The 14,267-nt window shown below is 41.3% G+C and overlaps 1 protein-coding gene across 2 annotated transcripts in view; it reads right to left on the minus strand.

Moving 5' to 3' along the window:
• GRAMD2B (GRAM domain containing 2B) overlaps positions 1 to 14,267 on the minus strand; it is a 177,221-nt gene that overhangs the window by 17,354 nt on the left and 145,600 nt on the right. For both annotated transcript variants that reach the window (XM_075854800.1, XM_075854801.1), the window contains exons 2-8: positions 9,393 to 9,509; positions 7,630 to 7,714; positions 5,844 to 5,913; positions 4,475 to 4,578; positions 4,277 to 4,372; positions 2,121 to 2,192; positions 1,062 to 1,139 (exon numbers count right to left, since the gene is read on the minus strand). In XM_075854800.1, coding sequence (XP_075710915.1) covers positions 1,062 to 1,139; positions 2,121 to 2,192; positions 4,277 to 4,372; positions 4,475 to 4,578; positions 5,844 to 5,913; positions 7,630 to 7,714; positions 9,393 to 9,509 — 622 coding nt within the window. The remainder of the gene's footprint in view (positions 1 to 1,061; positions 1,140 to 2,120; positions 2,193 to 4,276; positions 4,373 to 4,474; positions 4,579 to 5,843; positions 5,914 to 7,629; positions 7,715 to 9,392; positions 9,510 to 14,267) is intronic.

Below are 14,267 nucleotides of genomic sequence, written 5' to 3' on the forward strand. Positions count from 1 at the left end.
CGCTGCAATGTAGATTACAGTAACGTTTTTATTTTTTAAAAACGAGCATTTTTGGCCAAGTTATGACCATTTTTGTATTTATGCAAATGAGGCTTGCAAAAGTCCCAGTGGGCGTGTATTGTGTTCGTTACATCGAGAGATCACGCTGTGACATCACTCACTTCCTGCCCCAGGTCCTGCATCGTGTCGGACGAGCGAGGACACATCGGCACCAGAGGCTACAGTTGATTCTGCAGCAGCATCGGCGTTTGCAGGTAAGTCGATGTAGCTACTTACCTGCAAACGCTGATGCTGCTGCAGAATCAACTGTAGCCTCTGGTGCCGATGTGGCCGACACGATGCAGGACCTGGGGCAGGAAGTGAGTGACGTCACAGCGTGATCTCTGGAGAACACGCTGTGTGTCTGCACTGCCAGAAGCTGGGCGTTGTGAAGAGAAGTGGATGATACTTCTCGTCAGAACGCCCAGCTAGTAAAAGAAGTAAAAACGCCCCGATGTACGCACATAATACACGCCCACTTGGACTTTTACTGTAAACACGCCCACTTGGACTTTTGCAAGCCTCATTTGCATAAATACGAAAATGGTCATAACTTGGCCAAAAATGCTCGTTTTTAAAAAATAAAAACGTTACTGTAATCTACATTGCAGCGCCTATCTGCTGCAATAGCAGATAGGGGTTGCAAAATCTGGTGACAGAGCCTCTTTAAATGCCGCAGTTAGTGACCGCAGCATTTAAGGGGTTAAACAAGTAGGATCGCACTCTTTACACAGAATCGGCGGCTGTCAGATACAGCCAACACGCTTGTTCTGTGGAGCTGGCTAAAACCGGGAGCGCGCTTCATACTCCCCCACCCGACGTGCGCCGTGTATACACGACGAGTGTTGGGAAGGAGTTAGTTTTATAAGATGTCTTGATTCTATCAAAACACTAAAAAGAAATGTGGGCAATGCTTTTCACAATACCATACCAGCTGTGTAAGCAGCTTGAGTGTGAAAAATCTGGTGGCCGACTCCCTAAAGGAAACTCCCCAACATTAGTGTTGATAACGTCTCACTTACAAGGGGAAATGATGTAGGACGCTCTCCTCTGTAACTGTGTTCTGAAGAAGGATTTGGACTATTTCCAGTGCTAGCAATCTATTAAAAAATAACATACAGAAAAATCAAAAAGTCAGAGAGTTCTGCTCTCAGCTGACAGGTGGATACAAAGGTTTGCAGTCAATCCTCCTACTAAGCATATGGAAATAAAGATACCCTTGTAGCAGCACAAATCTACTGGTTTGATTATAATGCATTTCTCTTACAGTGGTTTGTCTAGACTAGAGGCAAAACGTATCCACTTCTCAGCTGAGGACAAGACTAGATATGTACAGATTTTCAGCCTCTGGATGTAAACTAGAATGTTTTCATCCACTGGACCACAAACAAAGATATTAAAACTAAATTAGATATTGAAAAAAATAAATAAGCAAGCATATTAAGATACTGTATAACTTTCCATTATATAGCATTTAAGCTTTATATGAATAAAACCAGAATTTGGCATCTCGATTAGGATATTGGTTGTTAAATTACTTAACATTGGGATTACAGCTATCACTTGAACTCAGTACACAAGTGCGAGGCTTCAGGCAGGCTATACCCACAGTGGAAGTCAATGTTCAATCAGATGGAAAATTTCCTTATGATAATAACTTGCCACTTCATACACACAAAGATGTGGGATTGGATGAATAAAAATAGACAATAAAACAGTAAAGTTATATTCCTTTAGGCAAGAATGAGGAGTATAGAATAGTAGTAGTAAGTGCAGGTAGATTCAATTTAAAGTGGTTATCTGGGTTGTTAATATTGATGGCCTATCCTCAGGAAAGGCCATCAATATTAGATTGGTGGGGGTCCAACTGTTGGTGCACCCCCCCCCCCCGATGATTAGCGGTTTGAAGGAAGCACGGCGCTTGTACGAGCGCCCCAGCCTCTTCATTGTTTACACGGTTCTTCTTTGTCCGTACTTCATCACGCTGTCACATTTGTAGCAGCCGTGCAAGGTATTGCACGACCGTCTCACTGTTAATAGAGCAGAGACATATAGACTGGACATCTGGTTCATATACTCACATCTAAATGGCTGCACACAGATTTTAATAACTTGTAGGTCGAATCTCGTGATAACAGAGACACAAATATAAACTGCAAAGCAAACAATTTACGAGAAATTAAATTCAAATTCATTCAAGAATACTTTATCAACTGAAATAATTCTATAAAAGGCTATGTAAAGATATTTAGGATCAAAAATATTTTAGAAAATTTCAAGAGCGATAATAGGTCAAAACTTATTTTACATAAAGTAGTTGTCCCAAGATTAAAGGTTATCCCCTAACCACAGGATAGGCGAGAACATGCTGATCGGTGGGGGTCTCATCACTAGGACTCCCATCGATCATGAGAACGGGGGTTCCGTTTCTCCGAATGAATGGAGGCGCAGGTCGCCTGTGTGTCCTGCTGCTCCATTCATTCGCTGTGGAACTGCCAGAGATAGCAGAGTGCAGCGCTCTGCTATCTCTGGCAGTCCCATAGACCGTGAATGGAGAAGCAGTGCGTATGCCAATCCATTCGGAGGAACTGGACTGTTTCTCGTGATCGGTTGGGGGGGGGTTGGTCGCAGTTGTCAGACCCCCACTGATCAGCATGTTAGTACCTATCCTGTGGTTAAGGGAGAACATTAAATCTTGGGACAACCCCTTTAATATAAACAAATTCTGTTTTGTTGAAAGAAAATGAGGTTTTAATTAAAAAGCACTCTTTAACCCGTTAGCGACCACCCACTAACAGGCTTTATTCCGATGTAGTAGACTTTTTACGGCGCTGCATCGGAATAAGTAAACAAAGCGGGGAGCATTTAAATCTCCCTGCTCTCAGCTACCGGAGGCAGCTGGGGGCTGGGAGCAGACCTGCTTGAACAGATTAGATCGATATCAGTATCGATCCCGCTCATTTAACCCCCTCAGATTAATCTGAGTGGTTTTGGAGGGTGGGGGCTACCTCTCACCCACCGGCACCCTGCTATACGATCGCAGGGTGCCGGTGTCTTTTATGGCCGCCGGGGGCCTAATAAAGGCCCCCAGGTAGGCCTCAAGTTAATGCCTGCTAGGCCATGCCAGAGGCATGGCCTAGCAGATGCCTGTCCGTTTGACATGGATAGGCAGTAATACACTGCAATACAGAAGTATTGCAGTGTATTATAAAAAGGAAAAAAAACAGTTACACATTTGGTATCGCCGCATCTGTAACGACCCGAACTATCAAGCTATTACATTATTTAACTCACTCTGGGGACGCTGTGAAAAGTAAAAAAAAGTTATGGCTCTTCAAATATTCAAGTGTTTTTACTGTGTAAAAGTAGTAAAACATAAGAAAACGATATAAATTTGGTATCGTTACAATCGTAACAACCCGCTGAATAAACCTAGTGTTAATTATACCACACGGCAAAAAGGCATAAATTTAGGATGCAAAAAAAAAAAAAAAGTGGCAAAAAAGTTTTTTTTTTATCTATTCCCCCCCCCCCCCAAAAAAAAAAAAAGTTAATAAAAGCTAATCAATAAATATGTATCCCAAAACGGTGCTATTAAAAATACAGCTTGTCCTGCAAAAAACAAGACCTTATACAGCTTTGTCAATGCAAAGTTTTAGCTCTTTGAAGGAGACTAGGGAAAAACTTAATGACAATGCTATTTTTTTTAAGGCCTAAATAGGCTGGTCAAAGGAGTTAAATACTTCTATTATTTATAGACAAGGCAAAAAGCAACAGAAGCTTGTAAGGCTATGTTCACACGGAGTATTTTGGGGGAGGAATATCTGCCTCAAAATTCCATTTGGAACTTTGAGGCAGATTTTCCTCTCCCTGCACGCCGATTTTCGCGGCAATTATCGCACGCGGCCATTGAGCGCCGCGGGCATAAAACAGCGAGAAATACGCTTTCTCCTGCCTCCCATTGAAGTCAATGGGAGGTCAGAGGCGGAAGCGCCCGAAGATAGGGCATGTCGCTTCTTTTTCCCACGAGGCAGTTTTACTGCTCGCGGGAAAAAGACGCCGACGCCTCCCATTGGAATCAATGGGAGGCGTTCTCGGGCCGTTTTTGCGACGCGGTTTCCGCGTCAAAAAACTCGGCAAAATACCCCGTGTGAACATAGCCTAACCATGTGTCCGGCTTTATTAAAAACATTGAAAAAAAAGCTCATCAGTAGTAATAACATGGTATGCCACTTACCCTATCAGTTACTGTAGCAACAACCATGGCATTTGGCACAAGTAGAGCGGTTTTTGTTTTCTTGATCACAGTTACAGCAATAGCGGGAATGACAATCTGGAGGAAAAAAAATAATATAATTTACATAAATTACGTATTCTCCCCAATACCTTATGGAATATTCTTTATAAATTGTAAAAGTGTGCAAAACCTACTAACCTTTGTATCCTTCCCAAAAACCTTTGAATGGAAACAAATCCAATTCTCTGAAATGTATAACTTTCCTTGATACAGAATTTCTTTTTGCAATGCACAGGTAAAACCTAAAGGCGGAAGAAAAAAAATAAAATTATATTATACTGCAAATTAATTCCTACAGTGTGGTCAAAGTAGAGGGGGAGATGCCGCAATCAATTTTCTCTATTTAGTAACAAATAAAAAAAAAATATGAAACTACATAGATGAAAAGTACAATAGATTTGTCTTTTAATTTGCACACAGATTATATAGCGGAGAACAGTAACTTAACAACTAAAATGGTTATTTTATATACCTCCTGTAATTAGTTAATAAACTGCTCAGGGCCTGTTCACATCTCGCTTTGGCTCTATCTTTTAGTGTGCAAGTTTTTTAATTTTTTTGTCTGCAAAAAAATAAAAAAATACTGTGGGGTATACATGGGAGCCTGTGTGTGACGGATGCTACTATATGGCATCCGTCACAGGTATACGTTAAACATATACCTTGGTGACCTTACACGGTGCCGGAATCCCTGGGAAGAGAAATCAGGTAGCTCTCGGCCCTGGGGAAGCCACTGACATCATGGTCAGTGATGTCAGGGGCTTTCAACAATGGAGTCGCCAGCCAGGGCACAGATTGTGCTCTGGCCGAGGACTCCGGTACTGGAGAAGGCCCTGACGTAACTATCTATATAACGGACAGTGACATCAAAGGCTCCTATATTCCCGGAGTCCCCGGGCAGAGGGTTTCCGATACTCAGGCCAGGGACTCCATAGTTTAAAGCCCCTGACATCACTTTCTATATATGGATCAGGGGCTCCCTCTAGGAGAAAAATTCCTGGCCAGAGCGTTGCCGACACTCTGGCAAGGGATTCTCGCATTACAAAGCCCCTAACATCACTGTCCATATATGGACAGTGACACCAGGGGTTCCTCCAGGACTGTTAACGATGCTCTGACCAGGGTTTCTGGCATCTCAAGGCTCCTAATGTCACTGTCCAGACAGGAGTCCCTGGCCAGAGCGCTTGTAATGCTGTGGCCGGGGACTACATAGTTAAAAACCCCTGGCATCACGGACGTCAGGGGCTTCTCCAGGCTCAGCGCTTAAAGTAGCACTGTGTCCAGGCGACGTATCCCACTGTATGCTTATACAGTGGGATACGTCAGTGCCTTCCGTCAAATGTATAAGTCAGAATACCTCCTGACGTATACCTCCAACGGAAATAAGAAATGTGATGTGAACAGGCCCTAAGCAAATTCAATTTACTGATCGCTGATTATAGAAGGGCTGAAAACCTCAATTTTGCTTTCTAGATTCTACAACTGGGAAGACTATTTTCATACTTACTTTCTCTTAACATTTCATCCTTTGGTACATCCTTGAACAACTTATGAAATTGTGCATTTGCCTTTGAAAGCTAAGGGTAACAAAAAAAAAAAAAAAAAAAAAAAAAGAAGAAGGAGAAGAGAAAGTGAAGAAAATCTTTGTTTTATAGAAAATCTATGTAAACCTACATTTATACCAAACACCACATTATATCACACCACCATCCACTAAGACAGAGCTTATCAGTCTTTTCTACTAAGGCCTCACCAGCCAGACTAGGGTACTGCTAGTGCCTCACTATTGTCTTAAGCCTTATTCACACGAACGTGTGAGTTTTGCGTGCACAAAAAAACAGCGGTTTTTGTACGTTGAAGTTTCATGTGTCATAAGTGTTTGGTGCGTGGCTGCGTGATTTTTGCGCATATGGCATAGTTTTGACACAGTTTTTAGGTTTAAAATCTGAAATGAAGGAGGTGCTTTTATTTTTGCCTTCATTTCTTAAAGTTGCGCGAATTACGCGCAGCACACGGAAGTGTATCCGTGTGCCACGCATGATTTTCACGCACCCATTGACTTCAATGGGTGCGTGAAAACCGCTCTACTATAGGAGATGTGAGTGTTACGCAGCGGACACACGCTGTGTGAAAATCACGGACTGTCTGAACGGCCCCATTGAGCTACATAGGTCCGTGCGATGCGCGTGATTATCACGGACGTGAACTACGCACATGTGAATAAGGCCTTAGTCCATGGCGAAAGTCTTAAAAGTTACCTAGATTTATCTTAAATTATTTCTCCTAAACTCAGTAGAATATTTATACACAAACAAAAGAAGTTAGTTACGTTGTTAAACCAAAGATTGATGCAACCATAGAAATATCTGAGCAACGTATCACTTCTGCCTCCCCAACTACTGGAGGGAGCCTCAACAGTGAGGTCCGCCTCACTGTCCGAGAAGCACTGCTCTAGGACACCATAGGGAGGAATATATTAGAAAAAAAAGTTGACACCAGTTTTTGGGTGTTAAAAAAAAATAATAATTTCTGCAACTTTTTACCTCTCACACTTTCTGAAAGTGGAGAGAAAAGGTGGGGTTGAATATCGAGAACCTCTGACATAACAAATTTACCTTAAAGGGGTTTTCCCAGAGACGTTTAAGACCTATCCACAGGATAGGTCATAAATGTCAGATAGATTTGGGTCCCACAACTATCGGACATGTCGTGTGGATAGGTCATAAATGTCAGATGGGAAACCCCCTTTAATTTACACTAGAAACTGGCATAAGTTATGGCACAAATCCACACCTGCTCATAGAACATATAAAATTTGCATTTGTCGCCTGGACAGCCAAAGATGTGCGCTTCTAAATAAATTTGGCACATTTTCACACCTCTGTCAATTTCAGGGTTGTTATTCAGACATTGTGGTAGAGGGGTTGGGGTTAATTGGTGCTGGTGGAGCAGAGTGGTGTCTAATGGATAAGATTATCAAGTGCAGAGAGGGGTGGATACAGGTGTTAGGGCAGATGTAAATTGAATGCCTGTGCATACGAATGAGGTCTTACTGGGTTTCCAAGAATGCAGACATTTTAATCTGTAACCTCAAAGAAAAGCATTTCGAAGAGTGGCGAGTGATTTCATAGTGGTTTTTTTCCTGGCGTTCATCCATAGGAGAACAAAAAACATGGAGAAAAACCAAAACAAAAAAACACATACATACATGGATATGGATATAGATATATAGATATATCCATCTATTATATAGACACACACGTTCAGAAGACAAACTCAGAAATTATTCTCACCTGGCTTGAAGAAGATTTTTTCCTTTCAAGCTTCATCGTGTCATTCTTCACGTCAAGGTTTAATGAGGAATCATATGTCTTGGACCTTTAAGAAGTAGAAAAATTTAAGTTTGTGTGAATAATATTAAGAACTACAGGCCGATAGAAAAATCCCACATAAATCACCAATATATCGTTAAGAGTTGCGTCAAATGACAAACAAAGCTGATGCAAGAACAAACTCTGCTTTACTACACGTTGTGCATACTGTATACAGACACAACCATTTACATAGAATTAAAGATGCTCCTAACTAACAAAATGTCTTAGGTTTTAAAAATGTGGGACCATGAAGCTTTGCGGTGTAGCTCCTCAGTTAAACTTCTTGATGGATCATCCAGGCTAGGAGAACTCCGTTCCACCTTGCAGCTACGACGGGACAACCTCTTCAAGTACATCTTTTTCTAAGAAGAAATGTGCAGTCTGCTTTCTATATAAAGGTTGGGAAGGGGCGCGGGCACTTCAAGGAAGAAGGAACTAAAAGTACCTGAACTCAGTATTTGGTGAACTGGACCTATATTAATCCTGTCAAGACGAATGTAACCAATCCTCCAATGTGTCTGTCACGTGTGTGCTGTACTTGTAGACGCAAACCCCTAATCTATTGTGTGCCTCAGACAGGGCCCTATGCCCGAAATCCAAAGAAAAAACCCACACAAACCAAAATTGGGGTTTTATATGACCTGTCCTTTTGCAATCTCCCAGGAAAGAACAATATATTCGTGGGAGAATAGTTTGTATTTAGAGCAATTTAAATAGAGAAGCCGTTTCATAGGGAGATTAGACAAAATATTTTAAAAAAATATATAAAAATAAAACTTGTGTAATTTGGTGCAGAAAATCCACAGGTAAAATCTGAAACTAATAGTGCGTTTTTTTGGTGTGGAAATAGGTGTTTTTTTTTTTCTTTACATTAGTCCAATACAATTCGCAAGTGGAAAGGCAAAGTAAGTTGACATGCTGTGAATTTTACAATACGCAGAGCAGGTCAATTTACATGCACAAAAAAAAAAAAGTAGGTGTGATTCCTTGAAATAATTTACTTTGCTTGGAATGTATTACGCTGCTGATTTGCTGCGCATCGTGTGCATGCGGCCTAAGGGTGGTAGTGTGCCATTATGCTTACTTTGAAAGAAAGCTCCGGAGACAACTGTGCATGTTTGCAGATCCAAAAGGCAAAATGTTCATCTACCTAAGATGCTGTGATCTGCAGTTAATGGAAAACGGTAAGGCCTCATGCACACGACCGTAGCCATGTGTACGGCCTGGATTTCCGGGTAGGCCGGCCACGGAGTGACAGCCGCGGCCATTATTTTCTAACGGTCGTGTGCATGGCCCCATCCGAATAAACGGGGCCGCAATTCTCCCGTGGATTTTCGGGGGACTTGCGACCGCAAAAGCACGTTCGCGTGCATGAGGCCTAACACTTTCTCTTGCTACATACTGAAGTCGGTGTTATGCAAGTCATTTAGACCAATAGTGAACACTTGAAACTACTTAGAGCAATTCTGCATAGAAAACATCAATTATTCGCCTTGATCGTCTTACACAAAATTTTAATTCAAAGTGGAGAACGGTTATAAATTCTTACACACAGATTTTATTTATATGAATAATCAGCCTCGATCCAAGCTTGACATTTATTTCTAAACTTTGGACAAATTGTTAAAGAAGAAATAGATTTCGGTCTTATATAAGATTAGGATAAGGGAACGGCTATTTACCTTGACAGGGGTAATTTTTGCCGGGTTTCAATTACGTCTGCATCACTAATCACGACTTGAGGACTAGGATATGGCTTCGCAACCTTATTTTCATCGGAACCATTCTCAGTTTCAGAGCTTTAAGAAAAAAAACACATATATATATATATATACACACATACATACATACACACACATACATATATATACACACAAATAGAAAAAAGTAAAAAGTAAAAATATATAAACATTGCAAGTCAAATATTGCATTAAACGTGGCTAATAAAAACAGGAATAAATGGTGTACAATATTTACAGACCAACCATGCACAAAAGAAAAAAAATAAAAATACAACAGGTACTACTTGTGTAAAAAGAAGCTGAAGACATTTTCCAGGACCAGGTTCACACATTGCAGCCACATTGTGTGATTTTGCTACAGTTCACAGTAAAAGACAACAAAACAAAAAAAAAAAAAAAAAAAGACACATTTCGACCCAAACGTCTGAACCCAGCCTTACTGTTCACAAACTACGCATACCTATAAAAGCAGAGTACAATCAGATCTACGGACATGATCCTTTTCTAGAACACCTTGCACCGTAAAATATACATTAACTAGGTTTAGCAAAAAAAAAAAGCAAAAACTTGACAGTAACCACTAAACTGGCAATAGCTAATGGCAGAACGAACCAGGGCAATAGAAAATGTACTAAGAAGTACCCACCGGATGCTGGTGGAATTCTATTAAATTTGCTCCACATTTGCAGCATGGAGAACTGCACTTCTAAACACGGACGACTGATACGACCCAGAGAACAGCGGTACACGTACAGAACAAATCTACAACGTTTTCAGAGGTTCTTTAGATCACCTATAGATAACCAATTTGTTCATATCTAAACTGATCAACGAAGTGAAAAACTTAAAATAAAAGCAACTAAACCCCCCCCCCACCTACCAATAAACTAAAAAATTTAGCCATTTTTTAAATAACGCTAGGCAAGGGAACTTGGATGGATCTAACCGAGTATTGAGAACACACAGCGCAGCAGCTCTTCTTACCTCCAGCACACCTGTCCTCTGGGAAATGATTCCACCTACACACTGAAGTCTGCCTGCATATCCCCAAGAGGTGACATAAGAGGAAGTCGTCCTAAAGAGCATGACTCACTAGACTCAAACCCTCTTTCTGACAAGCTCACGTGTTCACCAGTCACCTGACAAAAATGTGCCCGGCACACAGTGGAAGGCAGCATGCCGTTTTTCCGTACAGTTTGAACCTATGACCGAGCAAATAGAAGAGAATGTCCAGTACAGAATTACAGTAAAACCAGGACAGTTACACTAAGAGCAGGGCTCCGCTCTTGATAAGACATCACAAAAAAAAACAAAAAACAAAAACACACAAATGGGTGGATATAAGAGAGATTCTGAACAACTATTATGTATATGAGCCCCCTCCCCCAACCCAAATTTTGGGCAATTAATGACAATCATTTTTCGGTCAGTGTAGCGTAGGATGTGGGAGTAGTTGTAGTTTTCCATGGCACCAGTTTGGGGTACATATAACGTGTTATTTTTTTTGGGGGGGGGGGGGTGAAACAATGGATGGGCCGCAATACTTTTGCGCGCTTTAAATCACGCCATTCACCATATATAACAGGTTTTCTTTATATTACGGGTCGGTACGATTATGGCTAATGATTTCACTTTTTTTTTTTTTCTACTTTTGCTCAATAGCCACACATTTAATGGGAGAATAGTTTAAGTTGGCACATTCGAAGAGCCATAACTTTTAATTTTTTTAATGTAGCCGTATGTGGGCTTGTTTTAGGGTACATAGATTATTAATATGTATATCTATCTATATCTGCAGTTCCACCATTTTTTATAAAAAACCTGATCTTGCAGTATAAATAACGTGTTCACTTTATTATACGGGTAGCTAAAATTGTGGAAATACCATACACATGTTTTGTTTCTTTAACAATTTTGCAAAGTGAAAGCAGCTTTTCATGAAGGAAAAAATAAAAAAATAAACTTGAATATATCTATCTATATATTTAGTACCTCTAGGGACTTCAGAATGCGATCATTTGACCGCTTCAATAAAACTTGCAGTAAAACAGATTTTTGAATTAGGCTGTGCCCAATAGGGCTAGGGGCTTTTGGTAGGCCTCCGCCTGTGATGCCAAATGATCAGTACCCCGCGATTGTGTTGCGTAACACTGACAAATTGACAGAGAGCCCCTTTCCTAACAAATCACGATTGATCGCGGCTCCCATGGTGATCGCACAGGCAATGCTTTTGAGCTTTAGTCAATTTGCATTAAGAGGTTAAAATTGATGATCATAGATTCATTAACCCTGTGACTACTAAAATTATTTACACCATAAAACAATTTGCACGTTACACAGTAGTATAAATACGGAAACAGAATTTTACAGTCAAATATGTTCAAACCAAAATAATAAAAACTAAAGCAATCTACTGGGCAAGTGGTTTATTAAAAGCAGGAAATGCTGCACTATTGTGCAAATTCTGGAAAAAAGGCACGACGGATGAGGAAATTACAGGATCAATTACAGATTGTGCAATAATTGTGAACGCCAAGTTTTTTTTTCCTTCAAGAATACCTCTTTAACCCCTTCCCACGGCAACTATTTTCCAATTTTCACTTTCGTTTTTTCCTTCAATCTATTTTTTCAATTATATAGCCGTATGAAGCCTTGTTTTTTGCAGGACGCATTGTAGTTTTTCAAGTCACCGTTTATTGTACCATATAATGTACTGGGAAACAAAAACAAGTCTGGAGTGGAATGGGAAAAAGTGATTGTTTTTTGGGTTTCGTTTTTACGGCGGTAAAAATGACATGTTAACTTTATTCTGCATCTATTTTTACACATACGCTTGCACAATATACTGCGATACTTAATAGGACCACAAAGATGGCGGACATGGGGGACTTAATTAGGCCCCAGGCTGCCACGAAAACTATTGAGTTAAACATTAAGGCTACACTAAGGCCCCATGCACACGAACGTGTTTTTGCGCCCGCAATTCCCCCGCAAATCCACGGGAGAATTGCGGACCCATTTATTTCTATGGGCCCATACACACTATCCGTGTTTTCACAGGTCTCCGCATGTCCGCAAATCCGTGCCGCGGAAACTCAGGACATGTCTTATTGCGGCCCGCAAATTCGATGCGGACATGCCCATAGAAGTCAATGGGCCCGTGGAAAATGCGGGTACACCTCCGTGTGTCAACCGCAGTTTGCGGATGTGTTGCTAGGCGACGACCGGGAATGAGTTCGGTCGTCATCCTGTTTTACCTAGGCTTTTTTTTTTTTATCCGCATTTTGCGGATTACATACGGATGAACTGCGGATTACATACGGATGAACTGCGGAGGACATTTCACGGAACACGGTCCTGGAATTTGCGGACCAGAAAAACACTACGGTCGTGTGCATGAGGTCTAACAAGATTAACAGTTAACTTAAAATACAAAAAAAACAAAAGAAGTCTATGGGGCCGGGTAATACACGGCCATCACTTGAATGTGCTCCAAGTGACAGCCGTGTCTTCCGTCGCTCGCTCTCTCTCCGTGCGAAGTGCATGTGAGGAGAAGGAGGAGGAGGGTATGTCTTTTGCTCCCTGTAGGAGCTTCGGCAACGCTGTGGCCGGGGATTGGGGATTCCGCTCCATCAGAAGTCCCTGACTTTACTGTCCACATATGACGTCAGGGACTTCTAAAGCTAAATCCCCGGCGGTGTCTCTGCTCCAGGAGAAGTCCCTAACTTCACTGTATTCATATGTGGACATTGAAGACAGGGACAGGATCCACAGAGGGAAGTGTGTGGCAAAAAGAGGGAAGTGTGTGGCAAAAATTTACAAGTGAAATTCATCAGATTTTAAAAACGGACAGGGGAAAAAAACACAGATGCAAAATGGGTCAAAATCGGCCGTTAAAAACGGCAACACGGCCCGGAGCAGATGCAAACCGACCAGGAAAAACGGCCGATTTTATCGACTGACACTCGGACCCGGTCGTGTGAATAAGGCCTTAGTATCAATGTGATGTGTCTGTTTTTCTTTAAAGGAAACATGCAAACAAAACCCCCAGTTGACAATAATTCATACATCTCTAGGAATAACAGCACAACACAGTTCTAAGTAAAGACGTTCCAGAATTGTTATTTCATGGGGAATACAATTATATACTAAGACAGACATGTCAGGAGAGGTGACAGGTCCTCTTTAATGTTTGTTTTGAACAAGTTTACACCACGTCAGTTGACAAATACATTTATAAAAAAAACAGAAAAAAAAAAAAAAAGTGTATAGATGTATGACAGATATTGGACAAAAACAAAGTGTGAACTTAGCCTGAGATTGTAGCTACCCAAAGGTTCACATTAGCAGAATTAAAAACGGGAGAGCCGTGTACCTGGGGCTTGTTTAGTGGTACACAAAGTCCCTACAGCTCTACCACATTGTAGTGTGGTTTGCAGCGTAGAAATAAATACATTTTTTTTTTTTTTTTTTTTAAAAAGGCCTGTTGTCATGGTGACTTATCCGTCCGTGGCGGTTACGTCCAGCCTCCCTGGATGATGCTAAAGCCCATGTGACTGCTGCAGTGGTCACATGGGATGAAGTGTCATCCCAGGAGGCCGGACTGGAGGAAGAAGGGAGTTCTGGGCAAGTATGAATAAAGTCGCTACACTTGGCTTTCTGTTGCGGGTTTTGAATCCACATGGAATGGGGAAAAACCTGCAATAGAAAGGCAACAAAAACGCAGCATAAATGGACATTCCGCGGATTTCAATTCCGAACCGCAGGTCAATTGGTTAACGATTTCGCTGTGTTTTTTACCGCAGAGTGGGCAAG

Source organism: Rhinoderma darwinii, chromosome 1 (genome assembly GCF_050947455.1).
Source record: "Rhinoderma darwinii isolate aRhiDar2 chromosome 1, aRhiDar2.hap1, whole genome shotgun sequence".
Classification (NCBI taxonomy): Eukaryota; Metazoa; Chordata; class Amphibia; order Anura; family Rhinodermatidae; genus Rhinoderma; species Rhinoderma darwinii.